Below are 26940 nucleotides of genomic sequence, written 5' to 3' on the forward strand. Positions count from 1 at the left end.
TCGTAAAACCAAATGAAGCACATGATATTTCAAAGAGAATCATTTCATTCTTTATTATTAAAAAATATTACATCACACATTCAGTGGTATGGAATCACTGTGGTGCATCATGTTGGTGTGCATAATTATATACAATACTGTAAAAAACTGTACAGTTACAGTTTGACAGAACATTTTCAATCTTCACATTATTACATCCATGTTCTTCTCAGGTCAAGTCATAATGTCTTTAAAAGATAAATTCATGAAACAAAAAGCACACAACAAAAACTATTTTTTTCAGCATAGATGTGTTACAGGTAAAAATATATTAATAATTTCCACAGAAGCTTTTTATTCTGACTGAATATATGAGACAAAATGGCACAGCCACAGACTGACATTGTGACTCATTAACTTTTTCTGACATTTGGACTACTAATAATCAAGCTTGTATTTACAATTATTCTTTATTCTCCCAAAAGATTTTTTAATTCACATGAGGCAGTGAAAAGAGGTCTTGGTGATCCAGTGGACTTCATGCAAAACACCTCTGTAAGAAGTGCGTCATGTGGGTGTAGACGTGCTGATAGGCCGAGCCACCGAGCCCATGATCCTTGTCTGTATACCACTGAGAGAGGAAGGCAAACAACATCTTTAATATTCATAACATAGAGTGGATTTTTCTATTTGTGTCTTATCAGCGATATCCAGTTTTTCTCTAATAGTGAAGTCCAATAGTGAATCCGCTTTACTCACCATCGCCTCAAAGTCCACCTGCTCATCCACCAGAGCTTCAGAGATCTCGGCTGCTTGCTGGAAATGAACGTTGTCTAGAAAACACAACAAATAAAACTGAATTAACAAGGCTTCAGTAAAATCTGCCCATTTGGTCTGAAGATGGCGCCAAAAAGTAAGGTCAGGGGGGTCACCAAAAACTTAATTAATTTTTTGGGGAAATACAGTTATTTCAGTTCTTGCTGAGAGTTAGATGAGAAGATCTAAAACTCCACTTTCATGTTTTTATGATACATATGAAACTACTGCTGGTTAGCTTAACTTAAAGACTGGAAACAGGGGGAAACTGTTAGCCTGGCTGGATATCTAAATAAGGAGCTGAGCCTTGTTATGGTGATAAATGGGTTCATCAGCCTGGGCTAACCTTCACATTGTCAATGTAAAAGTATTGATTTTAGCCACTTTAAGCTTAAACATTTAGTTGTAATGTAAAAAGTAACCTGTTTTTATGTGGCTGTTTATGTGGCTATCAGAAAATGAATCTGAAATTTTGTGTGTCATCCATGCAATGACAAATTTTAAAATCTCAAAGTCTATGACGGTGATTTATAGACACAGATAAGTAAAGTCTCTGTGCAACTCACCATCAGCTGTTCCGTGAACCAGAAGATACTGCACAGAATGGAAATTCTTGGCCCTTTCAGTTACTGTTGAGTTCTGTGACCAAAATCAGTAGGATCAGTAATAATCACCATGATACAAGAGATGAGAGCTCATCATTGATTGTGTAACTTACAGCGTAGGCATCATAATTCTCTGATGGCTCCATCATGTAACGCTCGGTGTAGATGGAGTCTGGAATAAACAGGCAGTTAATTGCAGACTTTGTGTGTCATTAAAACATACTAAGTCTGGAGCGGTTGTTAACTTGGAGAACTGGCTCAAAAAGAAAAAAATATACCGTAATAGACCCATTTGGAGACTGGAGCAACCGCCATTCCGCATTTGAAAACTCCACTTCCAGATCCCAAGACCATAGACGTCACATATCCACCATAAGACTGTGAAAGATAAACAACTCATCAGTGTAGCTCATTTTAACCCTAACTAACCTTTAAGTAAAGACCAATCACACTGACAGAATGGTCAAACATTAACTCATCTTCAGAGCCATTTCGTGCCCTCTGAGCTTATGAAGTACCACCTGTGACATGCAGTATATTTTTGTCTGAACGTGCCCCTTTTGAAAGGTGCTTTAAGGCAAAGTCTTGACAGCTTACCCAGCCCCAAATAGCAACTCTGTCTTTGTCAATGAAGCCCATGTCGATGAATTTCCTAAAATATAAAAAAAAGACAGTTATCTCAGATGAGGGTGGTAAAATGTATGTAAACTGGACAAAGGCTGATCATGGGTGTCGCTCAGTGGTGCTGGATGGAATTTGCTGTGTGTATGCCACCTCTGAGCATTTCAACCCCAGAAACGAGTCAAATCCAGTTTTATCCAACTTTCCTGGGAAATGGTGAGGGTGAAGCTGTTTGTTTGAGTGGGAGAGGCATGGACTTGTCTGAACTGCTCGCTTTTCCTTACCTGGCTGCTGTTATCTGATCTTCCACCTCATAGGTTCCCAGACGTCTGTAGATTGCGTGCATTAACTTGTCGCCTTGGTAACCACTTCCTCTTCCGTCAAAGCTGGCGACGATGATTTTCTCAGTGCTGGCCAGGTAGGTGGACCAGCTCACCCTGTAGATGAAATCTGCTTTCTGACTGCAGGGACCAGCATACCTAGAAGGATTAGAAAAGTTACTTTATTTTCCCTCTTTTGAAAAGTTGCTTTCATTGTATTACTTATTTTTGATAGATCCTTACACATCTATTAGTAAAGGGTACTTCTTGGATTCATCAAAACCTGGAGGCAAAAACATCTGGTACCAGAGATCTGTCGAAAATACAAACAACTGTATGAAGTAATTGGAGAAATACAAGTCGTACAAGTACCTCAAAATTGTAATTAAGTAAAGTTCTTGTGTAAATGTGCTAATTTGTTTTCCATCAGTGGTTAAATTTAAAGTGTTAATTGGTTGTTCTTGAATCTACTTACTAAATCCATTAAGCGTAATGATGCCTCGACGCATGGTGGGCATTTGGATGTGAGATATCAGGCTGCTAAATTCCTTGTTCTCCTCCAGAACTTTGATCTCTACAAATGTAGAAATGTGGAAAGCTCATTAACATAATAACATTTTCTCCTGAATATTATTTTAGGTTTAATCACAAATTTGTGGATTACCTTTATCATTCAGGTTATCCCTGAGAGAATGGTGAGGAATGCCAGGACCTTTGCATAAGATTAAAAAAAACAAAAAATCCATTTATTTATTTATACTAAAATAAACCAGGGAAAGGAAGAAAAAGAAAAAGAACCAAAGCCATTACTGACCGCTGCAGCTCATACGGTAGAAGGAGGCATTTTGGCTGAAGTAGGCTGAGTTGTACTGGCAGTTTTCTCCATGTAACGCACAAGTCAGACACTTTTTTGTCCGTGATTTGGTCCACCTGACACACACACATATACACACACGTTACATGTGTGAAGAAATGCTTTTTTAACCAGAAATCATAACAGCTGTAAAATTAAGCTCCTTACTTGTAAACATTTCTTCCTCCTGGCTTGTTACCCTCTTCGTTACTTGAATAATACCTGTGGAAAAAATTGTATGAATAGGTCAGGAGGTCAGAATGTAATAGCTTAATGACAATCCAAACATCTCCAGAAACGCCAAATAGTCAGAGTAAATCTCAGGAACGTGAGAAGTGTAGCACGATGCATTAACGACATCAAGAATATCTAGACTTGATGTGAGGGTGCAGCTGCAGTAATTTAGTTGCTTTATAACAAGCAACTGCAGAATTTAAGATACAGCATCCATCCATTCCTATGCATTATGCATGATTTCACAAAAAAACATGTGTGTGTGTGTGTCACGTCTTATGCATACTTATTCAGCTGTATGCAGATAACTTACACACTATCTGCAGTCACTTTCAGAATATCAATAACTTCCCATTGTCCCGAGGTGATGGGTGTAGCATTGCTCTGCAGGAATGAGTCGAAACAAAATATATTACAGAAAAATATTCAGGAACGTCACTGTGCAGTTTGTGTGTGTGTGTGTGTTCTACCTACCCCAACCACATGATGGATGTGCTTGTACCCACTGGCATCACTCATCAACAGGTAATAGCTGCTTTTGTCAGTGTCGAAAACAGGTTCCGGAGGAGAGAACTAGGATGAACAAGTTCATATGATATTTAAATCTTTAAAAATGCCTCACAAAGTTGTAGTTTGATTTTTTAAAGTAGTGGTTTTTATCAAACAGGAGAAAAATTGAGTATTTATTGGGGACTATTTTCAGCAGTGGATTAATCAACATTTGGTGTTCTCGTGAGTATTTCTGACTGTGTTTTCAATGAAGGAACGTATTTTTAATAGTTATATAATAATTTCATTTTGAGTTCATTTTTGAAGGAAAAAAATTTATTATGTCACCAATGTACTGTACATACTCGCCCAATCCAGCCGTTGAGACTGCTCACCTCCAGGTGCTGTAAAATGATATAAAATTGTTTTTTTATGACAGCAAAGAGGTAGACTTTAAAACATTTTATGCAACAATACACCCACCTTATCGGTCTAAATATAACGAGATGTTGCGACAGCTCAAATTATTGAGCTAACGTGGGGAATTTCCAAGAGCAATGCTGATGTAACACATAAGATGCAAATGACTGTCATTCAGGCTGCTGCTGAAAATGTCTGCAGTCTTTGCAGCCAGGTGAAATCAACAAATGATATTTCACCAACAAAGGAGTGAAAAGCAATCTGTGACGTGGTGATGCTAAGAAAAGGCAGTTCAGATAGAATAAATTGAGAGAAAACCTTTACCTTGTGCTCCTTTTGAGTTAAAAACGTTGCTGCGTGTAGGTTTTAATGCTGTCAGAGTGGTTTGTGTCTGCTACTTCAAACTCATCAAGCTGCTTGTGTAATATTTTCTGCAACATTCTGTGCTAATGCAGATAAAACAATAATGCTTCTTCATAACATTTTGTTTTACCTCAACAGGATCCCATTTAGCTCCAGTGAAATCGTAGATCTGAAGGATAAGGTGTTGTTGGACCCTTTTTAGCCACTGGACAGCAATACGCTCATCTGTCACCCAAGTAACAGTGGCCAAGTAGTGCTCACTGAGGGCAAGAAAGAAATAAATAGATTATGTTGCGGCAAGCTCTTTATTGTTTCTGATTTGCCTCAATGATAGCAGGACAGAAGAGCCTGATACAAAGTTAAACAGCATAATAGAAGCTGTATTGTTAAATTGTTACCCCGTGCTGAATGAGGCTGGAACAACAACCTCCATGATTTTTGTCGCGTTATCAGTGTCCACGACAAACAGTTTCACAATAGGGTTGGGAGTACCTGGCTGCACAGAAAAAGAACAGAAGATCCACCAGATAATAAAACATTATGCCAAGCAAGCCTGAAGCCAAGTACAAGCTTAATGAAGTCAAACAAGTCATGAATTGATGCTCCACCTTTGGGTATGGGACGGAAACAGTGCTGGGGTACTGGTTGTTGCCATACCAGGTGTACTCTATGATATGGACCTCAGTGTCATTGGACTCCACATAAGCCACGTACTTCCCTCCAGGGGACCACCAGAGGCCCTGATTGGATGAGAACATCTCCTCTGAAATGAGGTAAGTGTGAAGCTGAGTTAGGATTCAGGTTTGAGGTTCAGTTCTCACTAGGACAATAAAAAAATGCATGGACTGATGATCAGATAAGCTGCAGTGTGTTGGTATGAAAACACTGCAGCAGTAAGGTTAATCTGATTTGTTTTTTTCTGCAGCTGAAGAATTTAATTGGTCCTCCATGGGGCAATTATTCAAACTGCCTAATCACACGAAACGTTATCTAACAAAGAGGACTTCTTTCTTACTTACTTGCATGCTTTCATAAAGACAAAAGGCCTGTGGATCAGATGCATATATCCAGATTCTTTATAATTTCACTCACCCTCATACACCCAGTCTGGGATCCCATTGAAAATCTTATTCTCCTCGCCATTGAAAGTGACTTGTGTTGGCTGCCCCCCAGGGCTGGTCTTTATATATACATTATTACCCCAAACATAAGCCTGAAAATACAATAAGAGTACAAACACACATGCTCAGAAAAGACAGCCTGTGTTGTTTTTTGAACCTTTTTGGCTCTGTTCAAGTGTTTAGGAAAGGTTGTGCTTGACCACCTCATCTATTACACACTTCAATGCCCGGCTGTCACCCAAGTCAAGTTATGTACATATAACTAATCATGTGTCTATCCAAGCTTACCAGTTTGTTCCCTTCAGGAGCCCAGGCAAAGTACTGAACTTCATCAGGAATGTCAGGAGTGAGAAATGTGCTGAAATGAAGTGGAGGAAAGAAAGCTTCAGATTTGTGGAACTGAAGTAAGTTTGACTTTTTGTAAAGTATGATCTACAAGTGCTCACCCTGATTCCAGGTCATAAAGTGAATATGAAGCTGTAAATGAATGCCTCCACAGCTAAAAGAAAAAATAAAAGAAGAACACATAGTGTGGATCACGTCAGGTGATTTAAATCTAGATCAGATTCATAAAAGCTCAGCGTACCTTAGAATGGTTGCTCATGAAGGCAACATATTTGCGGTCAGCAGAGAGCTGGTAGTCATATGCACCTTTTTGATCCTGTGTTGGAAAAACAGAAAACCGTTGTGACAAGTCCCTTGCAGACAACACTACATTTGTCTGGATTGGTATGTAGTTCTGATGATATCATGTGGTTTACGTTTGCTGACACAAAAGAAGCACACATGGGGTGGGGGGACTTACAAATATGTCTCTGCTCAAGAACTCTGAGGACGTTCCTGTGACCACGTTGTGGAGGAAGACGGAGTCCTGGGACTTGTGCAGATACTCGTGATCTGTGGAGGTAGATGAGAAAAAAAATAATGTAAAATAGACAGTTAAAGAAATGTTTTAAAACTCTAATGTCAAGTTCAAACCATTCAATGATTTTTGAGACTATTTCACTCAAAATAATCAAGGTCATTCATGAGAATTCTTCTTCTGGTGGACATCAATATCCAGCTGACCTTTTCTATGCTATTGTTATTCCAGCTGATTTGGTGGCATATTGATAAAGATATAGATTAATGTATGAAGTAACTGTGAGATAACAGTGAAGTGGTAACTGATCACATCATTTCTTAACCGCACATTAACTCACCATCACAAGTCTTGCATTAGTGTAAATGTTAAAAATTAAATATTAACAAATCAGTTCCACGCACACTTTGCATACATGCATGAACACACATCCAATATCAATCTCAGTGAATTAGTAACCAGAACAAAGGACATCTCGGCGGCTGATAGATAATAAAACATCCTCGGTAAGACATTTACAATTTAAGCAATGCTGTAATTAGCGTGTTCTGATCTCCCACCTGAGATCCATCTCATATTATAGGACCTTGGTTTCAGTGAACTGTTGAAGACATCCTCCAGGGTGAAAGACCTTCCGTTGCTGTCCTCCTCCTGTTCCTCTGAAGCACATGATAGTTAGAAGGTCACATCTTATAGATATGATATCATACCTGCACATCATGACCATCATCATAAAAGAAGGAAAGTGCTGTAAAGTCTGATAATGACAAGTGGAATATTTCTTACATCAGTATTTGGAGATAATATAACATGATAATAGAAACTGTCACAGTGTGTGCTTGCCTGGAAGGAAGTCATTTAAAGACAGGCACGTGTATCAACAAAATTAAACTGTAACCTTTTGTGAGGTAAAACCCTGATGAACCGTATGCTGCACGTTTTTATACATCATATTTATTCGAGACATTTGTTTTACTCTAAATGGAAACATATATTCTCGGCGCCTAATTGCTAATTGCACATCAGTATTTTAAAAAGGAGCCACTGAACAGCGGTCCAAACGGACCGTGCGTAATGGCGCGTGCGTAATGTTTTTCGGATGTGTTTAACGCCGCGTCCGACCCCAGGTGATACACTAATGCTAACATGTGAATGACTTAATAACAACGACTCACCTCTCAGGAGTATAGCCGTGGGCACTGCTATCAAAATGACGACTACTGCGAGCCCAAAGACTCCGAGGAGCACCTTGGCGATGGAAACCTGTTCAGAAGTGAGCGCACAAAAGTCAGACAGCCGCCCCGGGTGAAACACGACATCGACAAGTGAGTATTAACAAACCTGCCACTAACCATTGTGTCTGCGCTTTGGTAAAAGTGTACAACTAGTATCCGTCCAGATCACAACTCCATCGATCCAGCCTGCTGCACACACAGAGATCTCTGGAGTTAAACACGGGCTTTGCCGTTAAATATTACCTCAACTGAAGTTTCAAAGGTGGTACAATAAAAGTCCAGCGGAGTAAAGTTCGTCTGGTTTGTTGGTGCTCCGGCTGTTGTGCGTGAGTGTGCGGTTTCGGTCAGTCATTCATTCATACTTCCAAGCAAATCGCCGCCACCTCTCTGAGAAGACACTTTTATATAAACTTTGAAAGAAGTTCTGCAACATGCGGACTGTTTGCAACTCACAAGGAAGTTTATACTGTAAGGGGGGCCGCAACTGTTTGCTGGGTGAAGAGTATGAAACAGTGTGGCTGCAGAAGCCACAGATATGATACTGGTTTAGGCAGTGACTCTCTGTTTGCCCGCTGCTCGTATAGGCACAGAAATTCCCCAAACACCAAAGAAAAACAAAACTGGGCTTCTACATGTAACAGTGATATTCAAAGTACAAAAAGTACATATTTGAAATACATCACAAAATAAAGGGGTGTCTTAGAACAAATTCAGGGTTTTACAGATTTATGTGATAATCTATTACTCAGTGTGGGCATCTATAAGACTACAAGAAGGATATTCAGTAACAACTGGGAACTCTCACTCCATACTTCCATTTCTTTATTTGTTCATGTAAATAAAAGACAAATGGTGAATGCAAATATTTTTTCAGGGAGCTTAAATGTCTCTCTCCACCTGAATTACATCCAGGTTTGTGACTACCCTGCCGGTGCCTCAGATGGCTTCACATAACTGTTGGATGCCTAATAACATCACAGCTTTGACAAAGACTAATAAACTGACTGTCATAAATGCCGTACAAGGCATACACTCTGTTTACATAATCATTAATGGCCTTCCTGTTTCGGTCACGTTTCTGAAGGCAACTATGCTGTTGAACGTAAGGGTGGAGAATTTATAATCATGTAAACAACTTCATATTTTGAAAAGAATATGTGGGTTTTTTTTAATGGTTTTTAACTCCTGACAGCATCAAATACACTTCAGGCCACAGGGAAATAAAAGTAAATATTACTCCGTGTTGCCACAGGTGGAAGCTTTCCCCTTTGTAAAGCTGTAAGCACTGACCAGTCACAGTAAATGCTAAAAGCCCGTTAAAAGCTTAACAAATATGAAGCTGGGCCTTTATGAGGAATAGACATCATATTCTGCACTTGTTCCACCCGCACCGGACATCCTCAGCAAACAAACACACAGTGGATGTTTCCCTTAATGCAGCACGGCTTGTTTGAAGAGCGTTACTTCATAGATGCCTCCATTTACCTGACGTTGTGTGTGACTGAAACCATTTATAGGTGTCACTTTGGACACATTTGGTCTTATTGGATGGATATAGTGTTGGTGTATGGAGACAGAGATGCAGATGGAGCAGAGGGAGAATGAATGAGAAAGGAAAAAGCCATTTGTGCATCACAGAACTGTGACTGAATAGTCTTTTAAATGTGTGTAGAGTTCTTATTTCTTGTATGCAAAGTGATTAAAGTACATCACTAATACTTAGAGGTGTTTTCAGCTATGCTATTTAATGTCTTTCTGTCTTCTGCACCCCATAAATTAATATTTGAAAAATGAGGAGAAGGATCCTGAGAATAGGAAATTCATCACAAACCTCTAAGAAACAGCAGACTTTTCCCTTTCAGAAGCTCATTTGTGGTTTTTGCTTGATAAAATGACCAAAACACTCAAATATGATTATTATAGTTGATTAAGTTTTGACCTCTACAGTTATAATCCGAAATTGTCATCAAACAGTCTTATTCCAAAGACTTCCACTCAGTTAAAGGTTGCACAAATGTAACAGAGCTGAGGTTAAACGTGCAGTCATTTGTCATTGCTACAGCTCACAGCACTGTTTACATCCTGCAAAGGATGCTGGGCATTTGCACTTGAAAATCTTCGACTGTAACCATTTCCTATTGGGGGAATGTCCAATGTTTATCCGCAGGGATAAACAAGTTTGCTTGGTTTTGATTTCAACAGCTGCCTAAGCGTCAGTGCCATAATTGCATTCTTGGCTTGAGGTCGAATAGTGTTCGAGTTGGGAAGTTATTGTCTGGAGAGCTGTGATGGAATCATTGGTGTTGGGTCAATGAAGCTTCTATTAACATCCTTATTGCTCTGTGTATCTGCTTAATGTCCTGTAGAAGTAGCTGACCTCAACAATGTCTCTCCCTCTGCACAGTGACACTTAACACTTAACTACTATTGCTACTTAAAAACATGTTTATTTCAGTTTGAACATAGCCCAAGCATAGAAAGGCAGGATCATGTGAATACAAGTTTGACGATTTTTTCTGTCTATTTCTGTTCAATGCTACTTAATGCTTCTGCTCCGCTGCATTTCAGCGAGAATTATTGTAGCTTTTACTCAGATCAGACTGACAAACATGACAAGTTTTTACAGATTGAACCCACACCACTGCACAGTTTGTACACAGATATGTGGTTTCAGATCATTCATTGCAAGCCATCTACATTCTGGACTAAAATTCATTGTTTGCTATCTTGAAGTTATTTTACATTCCTACTCATCCCACATGCCGCTTACAAAACTCTTGCTAAATACTTTCTGTGCTCAACACTTGTTTCCAAAATAGATATTTTCAGATCTGCTGAAACACAATCAAAGTCACCCTGTCATGTGACCTCAGCATTATGATAAAACATTATACATTGTTATTATTATTACGACATATTTACCTTCATAGCTGCCAGTGTTTGCCCTCATGAACTCGCAGCACTATCGGCACCACTCACACTTCCACTAATCTTACTGTTACAGCTACGTTTCAGTGCATGAGTGCTGGCATGCTCCTGTGGTTAGAAAGTCGACACCTCCCACCACAGATGTTTGGTTAGGTTAGAACCACTAGACACCAGAGTTCAACAGGAAGTTGTGGCATCCTCTGCAGTTTTCACACGCTTTCAAATATAAACCAGTGCTCTGTTTTTCGGTTGACTTCACAATGTATTTCCTCTGGGTTTTACTGAAGGGTGAAATACAGTGCAGTTGTGACTCTGACAGTTGCTTTCGGGGATGTGAATTCACATCTCATAACTCCCTGTCAAGCTTTTTTCTTCAATGTTATTAAAGCAGACAACTGATAGATGAATAGATAACATGATAAATTTAAAGTGCAGCTTAAACATATAAATTTTCCTCTTAAATCTTACTCTATTTAATTTTATTCCACTTCAGATTTATTTTATGTTGCATTTATTTTATGTTATGTTGTATGTGTAATGCATTTCTATGCTTTATGTAAGAGAAGAAAGAGTTGTTGAGTCGCCCCTGCTTCTCTTAAAAAGTTGCATGTTGTGAAAATAAAACCTATTTTGTTTTTTGTTTACATGGCATTCACAGTCCAAGTCCCAGAACACCATCTGGTGGTTAGTGGAAAGCATGGAGGACAGCTAAATATTTTTACTGAAATGAAAAAGCAAAAATAAGCTTTTCAAAATTTATTGAATATCCAACTTTGAGAAAGAAAAAAAATACATGCCATGAAAGGGTAAGAAAATGCTGTTTTAACGGTAAGGACATTACAATGAGAAAACAGTGGAAATACTTTAATGACAAGTTCAAATACAGGAAAATGGACATGCTAGTTCATAGCAAATAGAAATGTTACACTAAAATGATCAGAACATGATATTTATGAAACAGTGTGCTTATATTTACCACCAGCTTTGTCGAGTTGATATTTTTACTTTTTAATTACTTATTTCTATATGTGATCCTATTTTCAAATCTTTAAATTCCGGCCCATTACCACCGCCGTTTCAGAGCGCTCGAATTTACGAGGATAGCCTCAAAGCCGCACCTTGAAAGAATGTACACTCCATATGGGGTGGGTCTTATTGTACTCCGTCTCAGCCATTGGTTCATCCGTGCAATCACCAACGCACTTCCGGCAGCTTTCAGCACCTCGGATATGACGTAGCAACTGCTCAGACTAATCGGAAGTTACAGCTTCGTGAGAGTCAATCACACCTGAAATAAATTAAACTTCTGAAAGTTTGCTCTGTTTCGCTAAAATGGCTTATCCAGGCTACGGCGGGGTGAGTAAACCATGTTTGACAGTGATTTTATATCGATAAGCAGGCTATATTGGTTAGCTTATAGCTCTCGTGTTAGCGAATTTCCGATAATTTGTCAAAAGAAGACTGCTTGTCTTAAAATTAGCGAGTTATGTATATACTTTAACGACATTTGGTGGCCTCGCTTTATTGTCGTTCGTTGGCGCGGTAGCCATTTTGGCGTCGTCAGTTTATTTCACATTAATAAACTGGCTCTAATTCTGTCTTCCGGGATGGACATTTTCCCTGTGTCAAGGGGTATTAAGCAAAACCACATTACCTTTAGTCTAAGACCTGCGAATATAAACAGACGCTCGACCTTCAATGTGGTATGTTTGTCAAAGCTTTCTTAAAAACCTAAACACTGTGCTCAGATACGTTTTTATTTGCTTATACTTTAATTCACCCTCTATACTATCTTCTATAGTAAAAGGTGTTTGTGGGAATGTGCTGACCCGGGAAGTGCTTGGTTGGTGACGTGCCAGACACACCTTACTTTACTATTAGCGGACTCATTTAAATTCGTTTGGGCTGTAAAGTAGAGAATACAACTTTTAGTAATGCTGAAATGAAACCGTTTAGAAAAATTATAGGACTTCTAAAGTTTCTATAAAGAAACTTTCGAAAGTGTCCTTTTTGACTTCAGTGATTTCTCAGCGTTGTAAAATAGAGACTCCAGCCCTGAATCAGCCGCTAACAGGCCTCCAGAGTCCAAAGGCGACAGGGTCTGAGCTGCCTCACATCAGACATTGCACATCACTTCACACATTCACGTCTACTGCTGATTTACGTCCTCCAGCTGTCTCTCAGTCCAAGGCCTGTTTAACGTTATATTAGTCTTCATAAAAATATTGAATGAGTCAAAGAATAATATAAGGAACATGAGAAATGTGTGGTGATCATATAACATGGTTGTATTTTAATAAGCTGCGTGTTTAATTGTTTTTCTGAAACCAAGAATAAAAAAAAGAAAAATTTACTGGCAAATTTTATGTATTGGGAATTAGCTTGGTTTATTGGGTTTATGTTGTTTTTATTCACGACAGAATTATTTTATTTCCCAGCTCAGCCAATACATATCAACCCTTTTTATGACGTAGTTAATCTGAACAAGAAAGGAAGTATGTACATTTCACAGTTTCAGTTCATGGTGTATCTGTTTTCATGTTGTGTCGTAGGTGTGCTTCAGGCCTTTGTATCTTTTATTTACTTGATATCATCAGTGACTGTGGAGACTCCTGCAGCTCTCTGACATTAAATTGGAACTGAGACCAAGTGTGAACACAATAATGAGTATTTATGCAAAATCCGACTCTTAATTTCTCCTCTGTGATCTGATCTCTTCCTCAGTATGGGGGTCCAATGCCAGGCATGCCAGCTCAGGGGATGCCGCCCCAAGGAATGCAAGGAGGGCCCATGGGAGGCCCCATGTCTGGACCCATGGGTGGGCCGATGGGAGGCGCACCACACCAGGGAGGATACGCCCCCTATGGAGGAGGCTATCCAGGCACATATGGCGCCCCACCCCCAGCTGCCAATGATCCGATGTGGGGTTACTTTACAGCCATAGCAGGCCAGGCAAGTATCTGTAATTATGAGAGCACAATGTTACAAGGCCACGGCTTTCACTGCTTTCACTTTCACATTTAAGTGTAGACAAGAACATGAAATGTGCTCTTTGCAGTTATCTTGAAAAGATCAGTAAGTTGTCGAGTGATGGTTGAGTGAAATTAGGGATCTGTCTCAACTCGAGTTCACTTTGCCTCAATTGTGGTAAATGACTAATTTTACAGTGAAAGAAGTCGAGTAGGTCAAAATCGTTGACCACAGTGACTTCATTTTGCCTTTTTAAACTGTGAAAAAAGATTTAAAATAAAAATTAAAAAAGAAAGTACATTGTTATGACTTTTTCTTTTAATGTTACATTTACTGTGTCTAATAAAAATGTCTTAATACAACAGTTACTTATCTTTTTGTCTTATCTGAATGAATTGTATTATAATGTAAGTATTGATGGCTAATCAGTGTCAGTTAGATTACAGAAGATACTGACTTGTTTAGTGCATGATGATATGCTTACGCTAACAGAAGTCCACAAGTTGCACAGCCAGAAGAAATGCAGTCTTCTTCTGCTATAACCCAGTTAGTGTTTAGTGTTGGCTAACACAAGCTAATGAGGACTCATTAGCTGTAAACACAGACAGTGTCTGAATCTCTTCCTGCAGAACAGTATATACATGAAAAGGAGATGCATAGTAATGCTTGCTGTATATCACTTTATTTCTTTTTGATTTTGTATTTAAATTCTTTCGTACAAGATGCTTCCATACTTGGTCACAGATGATTTAACTGAGACCGCTTGGTGTATGTGATTAAAAACATGACTGAATCTCACTTCCTGTCTTCTGCAGGACGGTGAGGTCGATGCTGAGGAGCTCCAGAGGTGTCTGACCCAGTCTGGTTTCACTGGCGGCTACTCTCGTAAGTTCACCGCTCGCCTTTCCACAATGGAGGTTTACTTCCTCCTGGATTTGTTTTAATAAATGTGTACTGTCGTCTTCTTCACAAACAGCCATTTTCTAAAAATAAATAAATGAAATCAAAAATAAAAATACAAGTAGTAAGAATAAATAAAATTGAATTTGTTAGTATAAGCTAATGTTAAAGCTGGCAGCCGTGCAATGCATGCTGGGTCGTGTGCGTGTGTGGCCTCTTGCAACACGACAGCTCCAATTTGCGACATGCCATAATTTCCTCTTTCACCATCACAAATATTGAAAGACTGACGTTGATCAGCAGCAGTCAGATGAGGATCCCCTCAAGGGGAAGTGAGGGACGGCTTGTTAAGCCACAATTAACTGACTGTACAGTGATTGGCTGACTTTTGACATACACGTCAGTGAATGTGAAATAAGATGCTCACCAGTACAAAGGAGGCGCAAGTTAAGATAGTTTATCCAGCATTTTTGGGTTAAAATGCTGCACAAAACTTTTTATTGTGCAGGTGCCTTTGACTTGAAAGTCAAAATAACAAGCGGGCGAGGCTTTCTCCTGTCTCAGGCTGTCTGAAAACTTTCAGTTGGAAGATTTTTTTGTGATTTGAAAGCAGGTTGTGCAGCTCTCTGTTTACTTTTGGATTGTACATTTAAATGCCTCGGCTTTAGAAGTGACGTGTGTCTTCCACAGGTGGTGTTTTAATCTTTGGAATGAAAACGGATTGTTAATGCTAACTCGGCTAATTCTTGACATTTTATCTTCTCAGCTTTCAGCCTGGAGACGTGCAGGATCATGATCGCAATGCTCGATGTATCCTTTCTGTCCCAGCGGGGTGAACTTTGAAAAAAACTTGAATGTCCTCATTTGCATTCACATTCACAACATCAACTTGAACTGGATGGGAGCTAACACACTTCAATTGCATATGCAATCCACCAAGCCTAAAAATGGAATGCGCTGTCGGCGACAGCAGTTAACTCTACCACTGTCAACTTTCTGTGCTGCTGCATCACCACCGCCGCCGTAAACTAGCAACTATGCCTGACCTCTGGGTGACTAACACTGCGTGCCGAGGCTCTGTGGTGTCTAAGCACTGCACTTAAACACCACTCATTGAACTCCAACGAAGGAATTGCGGAGCTGTTTAAATGTTTCCTGACTCTGACATTGCAAAGACAAAACCGGTTACGTAATCAGATTTGGACTAGCAAAAACAGCTTGTTGATGGCATCAACAAAGCTGGGCCAGTTCATGCAGTGAATGCCAGCCAGTGTGCTGGAACTATCTCTTCGTTTTACATTTTATGTAGTTTGTTTTATTTTTATTCACGAAGAGAAATACATGTTCGATAGGCGGTCAACATCAGTGAGTCCTGAAATTTATTTTGTTGTGTATAATTTTGTATCAAAAAGGTATTAAAAGGCATTAAATTTAACTTAAGGATTACTGTATATACCCTGCAGCAGTTATTTAAGCTTAACCAGATTTCCACCAGAGGGACTATACAGGCAAGATGGGTTTCAATGAGTTCAAGGAGCTGTTCACAGCTCTGAACGGCTGGAAGCAGAACTTCATGATGTTCGACCAGGACAGGAGTGGAACTGTTGAACCTCACGAGATGTCTCAGGCAATCAGCGCCATGGGTGAGTGTTAACATCATGGAGGTTTAATGTGCTTGTGATATTACAGCTAATGGTAATCGGAACATTTAAATGGCACTTAATTAGACCTCACAGGAGCCATTTAGGCTTTAATCTGTGCTGATGGATGTGACCTGTCTCTGACTTATCATCCTTTTCATCACAGTAAAGCGGTGAGGATGCATATCATGTACACACAGATCACTCAAAATTGACAGTTGGGCCAACAGGACACCAATTAAAATTATAAAAACATGAATGAAATTTTGGGCAAAAATGTCTTTGTGTCAAGAAAAATATGGCACAAGATTTTTATTTCAAAAATATTTTTGTGACATTTTGTAGGGGAAAGATGAAGTAGCTGTTTCTCACAGAAAGGATTTATTATATAATATATCATTTTCATGTAGAGACATGAGAAGAAGGTTTTACATTTTTTTGATCAACTGCAGGCGACACCCCCCCCCAGTAGGGACATTCATTGTTCTTTTAGCCATTTTGAACCTGTATCGCTGTTTTTTTTTTTTTTTGTTTTTTATCTGAAATCACATCTCACATGAAATCAGCCATGTACAGCCTTGATTTTTATTCCCACTAATTTCTTCAAAGCGGCCATTGACACACCGGTATTTTATTTTTTATTAGTAGCTCTTTAGAAAAAGATTTTTTTTTCCATCTGCTTTCAAACATTCTGTCGTGAAACTGCATTCATCCTAAGAGCTAACAAATAAAATCTTTTATAATGATGATGATTTCCTTCAGTTTGGTGCCACCACTTCACATATTGAGATGAGAGAAATAAAAGTGATGTTTTTCCCCTCCCCATCAGGCTACCGCGTCAGTCCTCAGGCCCTGAATACCATCATCAAGCGCTACAACAAAGGTGGAAGAATCTTCTTTGATGACTACGTGGCCTGCTGTGTCAAGCTGCGAGCTCTCACAGGTGCGAAACACGCGGACAGAAATAACTCGTGTGCACATGCATGCTCTTAATGTGGAGCGACAGCGAGATTGCTTTTGGTTTCATTCCACCTGTAATCCCTTTTGTGACATTGTGCATGGCTCGGCACGCAGATCGGTGACACAGAGGCGTTGTGGTGTGAAATAAGCTTTATTGAAATCGTGACCCTGCAGCACTGTGAACGTTTACTCTTGCTGTTGCAGACAACTTCAGAAGGAGGGACACCATGCAGCAGGGGTCTGTGAACTTCCAGTATGATGACGTAAGTCCGCCTCTCACACACAGAGCCATCCCTTTTCTTATGGTCGCTCTCCCTCCATCACATACTTTACAGTTTATTGAACCTATAACAAATTGTCTAAGGGGCTTTATGAAATTTATTGGGACAGGGAGAGGAATGCAAAGGGATCCCCAGCTTTATTAGAACATTAGTTTTCATACTGCTAAACCTTACTTGCTTCTCTCTATGAGGTTTGCTTGTGCAGCTGTTCCAATTCATATTCAGGAACCAAAAAAACTTCAGCCTGATAAATGTCATGTGTTCATGAGGAGGTGCGGCCTGATCATTAGTGTAATGAACATCCCTAAGCTAACACACAAGGCTGCATGTTCTGCTCTTACTGTGGGAGCTTTGAGTCCTGTGGAAACATAACAGGTTTAGCTGTATTATCTGTACTGTGACAAACGTAAAGAATTTAACATGACGTCAGATGCTTAAAAAAAAAACTCTTACTAAAGCAAAGGAAAAGAATTTCCCTGCAACTGCTGGAGTGTAGAAGCTGCTGTGCTGAAATGTCAAAAAATAAAAAAAAGCAATTGAAACGTCAAAAAAACGAACATCTGTCAAATCTGGGTAAATTTGCAGCCGCAAGGATGATAATATAACAGAATAACAGTTTTGCACCGAGTTTATTTGTATAATTTCTTTGAGAATACAGGAGCGAATGTATCATGAATGAATTATGCAGGACTGTTGTCCTTTGCATATGAGAGAACTCATCTTTATGACCAGCAGGGGCGCATGAGCCAACTTCTTACTTTCTGCTATGTTTGTGCAGAAGAAAATGAAAGCTGCAATGAAATGAGTTTTTGCTTACCCCATGTAATAGAAGTTAAGTCTCCCCCGCTCAAAATGAAATCTAACAACTCATTTTCCAACACCCCCAACCTCCCTTGGGCACTAATAACTTTGGTTCAGTCCCTAACTCAACCTCACTGGCTGGCCATAAGGGCCAGCAAGGCCTTCTCTGCTGGCCTAAACACTATCAGAAGCACTGACCTACTTTTACAACCTAAATTCTAATATTTGTTCCCTAAAATTATATTACCGTATTCCCAACAGTTTATTCTCTTCATTTTGTAGCATGTCTCTCGGCTGCACCCCTTGCAGTACGTGTATGTGGATGTTTGATTTTTGTCCAATCAGATTTCAGCCTCTATGTGTCGCCATGTCAGTCTAATCTGCCCAGGGCCTTCAGATTCAGTGCTGGCCCACGCAATTTAGACTGTGTTAGACACTGACTGTTTCTTTAACCAGTCAGATTTCAGAATCCTCACTGTGACGCTTCCCTGGGAAGCGTCAGCATTCTTCCGTCCTCTGATTGGTCGGTGAGAGCAAAAGTCACAGCCAAGTGCGACTAGCACGTTGTGAACTGCTCCAGATGATGTACATGGCACAGCTGTGGTTGTAGTGTGGAGGTATGCAGTTGTCTTAACTGTGTTTCTTGTTGTATTAATAAAGGTGATTATCCTCAACATCTCTCTCTAATGCCACGCCTTGTCATATTGCGTTTTTGGGTAGTATTGATGTTTTTTTATGGTTGCGACGTGATAGTGGTTGTATTGTATTGTACTGAAGGCCCAGGTACCAAATGCACGGCCCGCCACTGGTGAACAGATATAGTTTGGTGCATGGAAAAAGTAGTTTTTGCTCTTGATAATATGTTGTAACGAACGAGACATGAGAGTATACTCAGACATGAGAGTATACAGACGTTTCTCGATGATGTTGTTTAAAGGCTGCATGTGAAACAGCCGAGCGTCTCCTGTTGAGCTCCTCTGTGGCTGACCGTCTTTGTCTCTCCTGCTCACAGTTCATCCTCTGCACAATGGCCATCTAAGTGCTGCTGTGTGTCCCGCACCACGAGGTCAGGGCGTCCAATGAACCAGTCAGTGGTGGATTGTGAACCGCTGCCTCGCAGGAGTGCAAAGGGAGGCCAGTACACACCGAGTTGCCATGAGCCGCGACGGGAAAGTACCCATTGCTTGTAACGCTTGCTGTAACGCTTCAGTCTTGTATGTCACACAGGGATGTGCCGAAGATGTATCAGGTGCACAGACATGTATACCAGTACGCAAAGTATGTATCGACATTAGAGTATGGCTGCAACTAACAATAACTTAATTAGCGATTAATCCCACAATTATTTTCACAGTTAATAATGTAGTCTATAAAATGTCAAGAGATTGTGAAAAAATTTAAGCAAAATTGCCCAGGGCCCAAAGTGACATTTCTTTTGTCCGACCAGTAGTCCAAAACGCAAATACTCTTCATTTACTGTCCTCAGTGACGAAGAAACGCAGCAAATCCTTAAGTTTAAACGTTTTACAGATTTGCTTGGAAAAAATGACAAACGATTAATCGATTATCCACACAGTTGGCATCCCAACTAATCAGTCATGCTCGTTGCAGCTCTAACTTAGAGGGGACTGTGGAGGATTTTTACATTTCAGTGTCTTTAACGTAACAATCTTGAGGATTTCAGTCCTGGCTGATTTGGCAACACGTGTGGTAACTTGCAGTTTAATACTACAGCTCCCAGAGTTCTACAGGCAGCAAAACAAATTATTGTAGTTTTAATAAAGAAGTCAGGCAGTGATTGGCCTTTTCATTCTGCGTACAGCAGGAGTCTGTGAACAGCAGGGAAAGCAGTGGCAGTAAGAGAATGTGTGGTTTGCATCAGCAGTAACTGTTTCTGGAAATAACACCATGTGTACTATACTGCACATATATAAATACTGCAGTACTTTAATATGAGGACCACAGGCACCAGTATCTTACCTCGGTTGGTGGCAGATAGTGACTTAACAGACATTTATTTCACTGAAAGTCTTTGAGATTGTTACTTTAAAGGATTTCTGACTTTCAAAATAAAAGTCCCAGACAACATAGCAACATTGATACCAGTATCGGAATAATTTGAAAAATCTTCTGGACACTTATGGAATGGAGGCCTTATGGAATGGACCTGCGACAGGAGCAACGTAGGAATGAATCTACCAACTATCACATTATTATGAATATTAATCTTTGGGAATGCAACTGCACCATGAAGTTGACTCACTGTGCCATTATAATCTCTGAATGTATTGGCTAATATAGTAAAATCATTTATATATAATGTAAAGGAAGCACTGCAGATAACATAGTGTTGATTTGACTCATACACTAAGCCGTGTTCTTACAGTTAATACAATTTTTCATGTGCATTATTTGTTGTAATATTTTTTGTGCACTTTTGTTTTCTTTACTTCCACTGGGCTCAGCAGTAGTTTAAGTAGTTAAATGCACATTAGCTTGATTTTTAACATGATAATAAGCCAAAGTGACTGAAAGCTAATGGAAATCCACACGGGCTCCTGGTAAAGATGCTGAGATTTTTTTGTCACAGCTACAGTATTTGAAAATTCTTGATGTTTTGTAGCCATAAACTTGTTTTCCGTGTTTCGGGTTCAAACGCAGTTTTTCATGTGTTTAAAAACTGCAGTGAAGTGAACCTCTCCACATGCCTACTGTGGGAGTCAAGATCATATTTTGTAACTCACAATAAACACTTCAATCTGTATGCATTCTGTTTATTAATTTATACAATTGCGCCTTTTTTCCCCCCAGTCTATTTACACAATATATTTAATTTATTTAAATATAGTTAAGAACAGAAACATTCAAATTAGCTGTTAAGTGTTGCATTGTATAAAATACAGTGGCAAACATTTAAAAAATGCATAAAAACAATTGTGAACAGCACTAGATTTAAAAAGTGACATTTATATCCAGTACAGCAAGTTTTCTAATCTCTGTGCAAAAGTTTGCAAATCCCATGAAAATTCAGTAGACGACCCTCCAGGCGTCGGATGTGTCGAGTTAGGCTTTAGCAACTTTTGTTCTACATCTGTGCTCGAGAAGGAAAGCTTATCAAAGAAAACACCCTGCGTTCTGCTGGAAACGTTTATCGTCCTCCTGCTCTTGGCTGCTTTCAGTTCTCCTTGAAGGTGTAGGAAACATCTGATTTTCAAAATTTACGTACGAACCCGTGCATCATTTCCACGTTATCAAGACAAACCATTTAAACAGCATACAGTACATGCAGCACAGAGCTCAAAGTGTTGCCCGTCACTGACGTCTTGCTTGCTACATCGAGAGGCTATGCAGTCCGTTCATCGTCTCCCTGTGAGCAGTCCACTCCGTTCTAACATCAGGTGTTTTGTTTTTTAAACAAATAAGATACATAGAAAAATAATGGCAAATTAAATATTTTGTTTTTAGAAAAATAGGTCTAACCGTTACTTCTAAATCTCTGGATGAGTTATGACCTTATGCGTCAATACATCACAGGCAGCTGATTGAGACCTTTTTCTTCTTCTTCTTTTTTTTTTTTTAATTAAATAATTTAGTTGAATGCAGTCTCCATGCAGTACATGAGCTCGTGTGGGAATTTGTGTGGTTAAAAAACTAAAATGACTACTTTCATTTTTGTCATGCAAGTTCGCCCGAAAAACAGTTCAGTACATTTACATCAGTGAGGGTGGAGAAGCAGGTGTCTGTTGTCATTGGTAAAGGCCAGAGCAGGCTTATAAAGCTAAGGCTATTGAAGGCTGAGCTGTGTCCACATGGGTTCTGGTTTTTTCTGATGATGCTTTACAGGTGCTTAAATTGTACTTTTTGAGAAGATAATGGAAGACCTAAAGCATGCAGCCAAAAACTAGTGTGTAGGATAGTCAGAGTTCCCTCCAGCTGTGAAGAAGTTTCAGGATGTTGCCTCGTGTGTGACAGTCTCACAGTAGCAGTCAAACGTTTACACCTGTAAGCGATGTCATTGTCGTGGCAGTTTCAATCATTTCTACAACCGTTGTGTTTCTGTGACAGATCGAGTCAAGCCAGTTTTATATGGATGGGCTGAGAGGATGACCTTCGCAGGAAAAAACGAAAGCCCAAGCTTAAGGGACATCAACTCTGCTAAAAACACCGCCCATGCAAGAAGGTAGAGGTTAAAACTCGAAAAGCTCTCTGCAGAAGAGCAGCCAAAGTTCGATGATACCACAACTGGTGGATTCTGGTGACAAAAACGGTCACACACTGTACTCACTTTATATTTTTAACCAATTAGATTGTTTAACCCCTAATGTATACAAAAGAACTTTTCCCAGCCATTCTGTCCCAGTAAGAACTGATGTAGAAATCATTAAAGTCCCCAAACTGCCTGGACGTAAATGTCCTTCGCGTGCTAGTCGAGACTGCAGCCGTGCTGAGGGATTATTGATATGATGCAGGCGGTTAAATGGTAGTTCTACATTTTCAGTTTTACAAGCATTCATTTTGTTGTCTTGAACATTTACAACATCCTGAAGTTTGAGCTGTTAAATTTACATATAGATCTTAACATAGCAAATAAATTAACATAGAATGCCGTTGAAAGATGCTTTTTATTTCTGTATTTATTCACTTGGCTGTATAAAATTCTCTCCAGAGAGTCTTAAACTCCACACCAAGAGTCTGCTTGTTTCTTCATTATTGCTCTCAAAGACTGACGACAGTATTGTTGTGCTATGGGATGTCTATGCAGCCTCCGCACGCTTTATTGTTAACGCTGTTCTGGATTTGGAGCTGAATGAGAATCTGTGGCAATGTTGTGTACAGTAGGCACGCTAAATATACAGACAGACCTCGTTGTGAGTTTGTTGTCACTCGTTTGGAGCTGCTGATAGAAGATGAAAGCTGCGGAGTGGAATACAGAAATGCCTCAGAGGGAGTTTCAAGTAGCTCGTGTTCCCGCGGAGAGGGAGGAGTCATAGAAAATGAGACTTGATAGCTACAGTAGTCTGTAAGCATGCCAAGATCACACCTGATTGCCGAGTGAGCTGCAGTGTGTGTGAGGAACATGCACCAGAAAAAGAAACCATGAGAAACCAAAAAAACATGCATATCTCTTTTTAGGAAAAGCACATCAGGTGCCTCGTGTTGCTGGCAGTGTTCTATTTGAAGTATGTACACAGTAGATGATGACTTTACATATGTTAATAATATAGTGTATAAATACCTCTGTATAAATGGACTTTATACATCGAAATCAGATAGCTTGAAGGGCGGGGGAAATTTTTCCGAAAAGGAATGGAAGAAAGTCTACAGTTTGTTTTCCTTTGCATATTCAGTCTCTTTCTTAGACCCTGAGTCGAGCTTGAGAGAAGACCTTCAGTCAATGTCGAAGCGTGCGGGGAGGCCTACTTTCCTGGAAGCCCCGGGTCAGAAACTGGCCTGTGGAGTCCCAACGTTCCTGAGCTGCTGGGGACGTCAGGTAGAGAGGCTTGTCGGCCTGAGGGGAACCTCGGTGGCTGTTGGTGTTGTTGCTCTACAGAGTCCACGCTGTTGTGTGTGAGTCTCTGCTCTGTGTGTGCGTCGCTCTCCAGCAGTCCTGCAAAGTTCTCGTCTGGAGGAGTCTCTGTGTGAAGGAGGACCGGGGAGGTTTCTTTGGATTTGTTCTGGGCTTTTTCTAGGCCAGGGCTCTGAGGGAAGACAGTAGGCGTCATTAATGATTTGGCAGAGAAACTACAGACATTGAAATGGTGTGTTGAGACAAAACCAGCCGACTGAGTCCAGACTGCTGGACGCTGTTGACGTAGTCTTTACATGATAGAAACAGAAAACATTTACAGTATTTTACAATGGCTCAGGGTTTTAATACTCATTACAAAATCAATACAACATGCTCCTACAATCGTGAGCATCTTCCAGAGTATATGTAGTTGCCCTTTTTTGCTTCTCTGGACAATGTTTCTGAGCAGTGGTGGAGGGACGTCAAGACAACAAAGAGATTATGTTAGGAGAAAAAGCTAAGTTTTGTCCAATCGATTTGTGTAACTGCTGAAGCTTGACGGTATCTTCAGAGGCGTAATCACGCTAAGAAGGGATCTCTTCATGGTCAGTATTAACAGGAGGAACACTGAAAGCAGCACGCAAAACTTAACTTTTACATCAGACTTTGACAACAGTTGTATACATAATTTAATTACTGTCACTCTCTGATCAGAGATGCAACTTGCTCTCTTTCACAGCATGCATTTCAATGTCTCACTATGGGATAGAGAGATTTTCTGGTGCTGGACAAGCATGACGACGATCATTCTTCCTGCGTGCCCCAGAAGACCACTCGGAGTCCGCCACAGCAGAGCGAGCTTAGAAGACGGCTTTGAAGGTGAGTGTTCAGTGTCACTGTTTTCAGCACACCGAGCGGAGCGTTCTGATGACATGGCTGACCTACCGGCTGCCTCCATGCGGGACGAGATGACTGTAGATGTGTGTCTGCATGTCCAGGCTGCAGGTAAGTGTGTGGTGTTATTGGTACTGCGACAGGGCGAGCTGGCTCAATCTGACCAACCTGTCGGACATCTGGGACATCTCAGTTGTCCTTGAGGTCATGTTGGGCTCAGCTCTCATCTCCATACAAAAGCTGCACAGGGCCAAGGAGGAGGACAAAGTCTTACAGCTCCGTCTCCTGTGCCGAACACCAGTCACGGTGCATCCGCCTCTGAAGCAGACTTACGCCCAAGTGACCTCCAGAAATGCCTCTCCTGCTTTCTGCATCCCTTGGCGGTGATGTTCTCCACGTCTTTGATGTTGTTTAGGCTCTTGGTGACAGCTGTTAGGGTCAGCTGGCACCGAGTGTAAATCACTGTTGTTGTTGTTGTAGTCGCATCAGGCAAATTATAGAAGGTTGTTCATTCTCCAGTGAAGTGATGATAAAGAACAAGTGGTGTTGTAGACTTCCTGTTGAGGGATGGTTTCCATACTATGACAATGATGACCTTTTTTCCCCTCTTTGAAACTGCCCGTCCTTCCTATCTAAAATGTCTACATGTTTGTCATTAGTGTCCGGTACTTCAGGTAAACTGCTGAGTCTCTAGGCCTGATGAGTTGGCCTTCCTGTGTTGAGCCTTGCATCTGCTTCGAGGTTGTTTAGTTTCTCCAGTGTTTAAGTCTGTGCATAGACCAGGTTGCTTTTTTGGGTGTGTGTGTTCTTTTTTTGTCTTTGGACTTTAGTCTCAGTGTATTACTTGGTTTGAAGACAGCGGGGATGTGAGGTTTGTTAAGGATCCTCTCAAATTTCTCAGGTGTGCTGGACACACATGGGGTGACACAGTTGTCCGTTTCTTCTTCTTTGTTTATGTGCTTGCTGGTTCTTGTATCTGTTTTCACAAGGGTTCAGTTGGGGTATCCCCAAGCTTTGAGTGCATCCTTCAGATGTCTGTGGTCCTTGTCCTGGGTCTGTGCACTTGTGGGTATGTTGTCAGCTGTGTTATCAGTGGTGGTGCAGAGTTGTGATAGCTTGTAGCTTGTGTTCCAGAGGGTGGTGAGAGAAGATACTGGTCTGTGTGTGTGGGTTTCCTGTACATTTCAACGTGGAGGCTTTTGTCTTCCTCAGTGTGTACAGAACTGTGCAAAAAAGGCAAACTGTTGTCACTTGATGTTTCTGTCCATTGAGTTTCTGTGTGCTGTGAAATGTTTAACTTCCTGGCTTTCCCAGTGGCGAGGTGTTCAGGGTCTTCCTTTCTGCCTCCACTATGTAGAGGTCAGCCGTGACGGGAGACACTGGTGAGCCCACGGCACAGCTGTAGGTGGTGTTCAAACAGAGGACCAGTGGTTCATGTGTCTGGTTTGGGTTAAAGCTGGTTCGAACATGGAAGGTGTTGTCACTCTGATGAATCGACTATGGAGCGGGTGGGAACGGTAAGGCAGAGACAACACCCTCCATGCCAGAACCAGCTTCAGCCCAGACCCGATACATGAACTACTGGATCTGTGTCTGAACACCACCTACTCCCAGTATGACATGGCAGCGTCATGGGCTCATCAGTCTCTCCCATTGTGGCCTCAAGAGGACCAACATGTCGCCACTGGTTTAGCTATGTGGACAACACATGGGTCAAAATGAAAACCCAGGAAGTTCGGCCTTTTTATAGAGCACAAACTCAATGGTCAGTCAAGTCAAACATAAAGTTTCAGTTTGCCTTTTTTTGAACAGTTCTGTATCGACTGAAGTGTGCAGGAAACCCCCACACACAGACCGGTATTTACTCTTGGACTCTCACCATCCTCTGGAATATAAGCTATGAGTTATCAGAACTCTGTAACACTGAACTGATAACATGCCTACAAGTGCACAAAAGATGAACTCAAAGCTTGTGGATACTAAAACTGGACTCATGTGAAAACAGCGGCTAGCACATAAACAAAGCAGGTCTTGAAGAAAATAAGAAGTGGACAACTTTGTGACCCCATGTGTGTCTGGTGTATTTGAGAAATTCAGGGGGATCTTTAATAAACATCACATATCTGTTGTCTTCAAATT

At 40.5% G+C, this 26940-nt stretch overlaps 2 protein-coding genes across 7 annotated transcripts; one reads left to right on the forward strand and one right to left on the reverse strand.

Annotated features, from left to right (window-relative positions):
- Window positions 1-38: 38 nt before the first annotated feature.
- LOC124055726 (dipeptidyl peptidase 4-like) lies at window positions 39-10965 on the reverse strand. Of its 3 annotated transcripts, none has more exons than XM_046382813.1 (27): window positions 10841-10965; window positions 8036-8107; window positions 7859-7946; window positions 7244-7342; window positions 6627-6718; window positions 6408-6482; window positions 6268-6320; window positions 6110-6179; window positions 5793-5913; window positions 5309-5463; window positions 5099-5196; window positions 4831-4960; window positions 4283-4321; window positions 3903-4001; window positions 3742-3812; window positions 3363-3416; window positions 3156-3271; window positions 3006-3053; window positions 2817-2915; window positions 2585-2654; window positions 2306-2500; window positions 1998-2052; window positions 1679-1778; window positions 1514-1572; window positions 1362-1434; window positions 739-812; window positions 39-610 (listed from the first exon to the last, which is right to left on the reverse strand). In XM_046382813.1, exons 2-27 carry the CDS (start codon window positions 8036-8038, stop codon window positions 518-520), a joined length of 2229 nt encoding a protein of 742 aa, XP_046238769.1. In that variant the 5' UTR covers window positions 8039-8107; window positions 10841-10965; the 3' UTR covers window positions 39-517. The 3 variants fall into 3 exon arrangements, with proteins under 3 accessions (XP_046238769.1, XP_046238770.1, XP_046238768.1); XM_046382814.1 differs by having other exon boundaries at window positions 8036-8104; window positions 10841-10883; XM_046382812.1 differs by lacking the exon at window positions 10841-10965 and having other exon boundaries at window positions 8036-10804.
- A 1080-nt stretch (window positions 10966-12045) lies between these two features.
- gca (grancalcin) lies at window positions 12046-24966 on the forward strand. 4 transcript variants are annotated; one of them, XR_006842608.1, is made up of 9 exons: window positions 12046-12202; window positions 13571-13798; window positions 14632-14701; window positions 15483-15526; window positions 16212-16359; window positions 17186-17299; window positions 17521-17579; window positions 22464-22578; window positions 24647-24966. XR_006842608.1 is itself a non-coding variant. In XM_046382038.1 (8 exons), the coding sequence occupies exons 1-8, from the start codon at window positions 12179-12181 to the stop codon at window positions 24674-24676; spliced, it is 717 nt and encodes a 238-aa protein (XP_046237994.1). In that variant the 5' UTR covers window positions 12046-12178; the 3' UTR covers window positions 24677-24956. The 4 variants fall into 4 exon arrangements, 3 of the variants coding, with proteins under 3 accessions (XP_046237994.1, XP_046237992.1, XP_046237995.1); XM_046382038.1 differs by lacking the exon at window positions 22464-22578 and having other exon boundaries at window positions 24647-24956; XM_046382036.1 differs by lacking the exon at window positions 24647-24966 and having other exon boundaries at window positions 22464-24559.
- Window positions 24967-26940: the final 1974 nt, after the last annotated feature.

The sequence above is a fragment of the Scatophagus argus genome, chromosome 24 (genome assembly GCF_020382885.2).
Source record: "Scatophagus argus isolate fScaArg1 chromosome 24, fScaArg1.pri, whole genome shotgun sequence".
Taxonomy (NCBI): domain Eukaryota; kingdom Metazoa; phylum Chordata; class Actinopteri; family Scatophagidae; genus Scatophagus; species Scatophagus argus.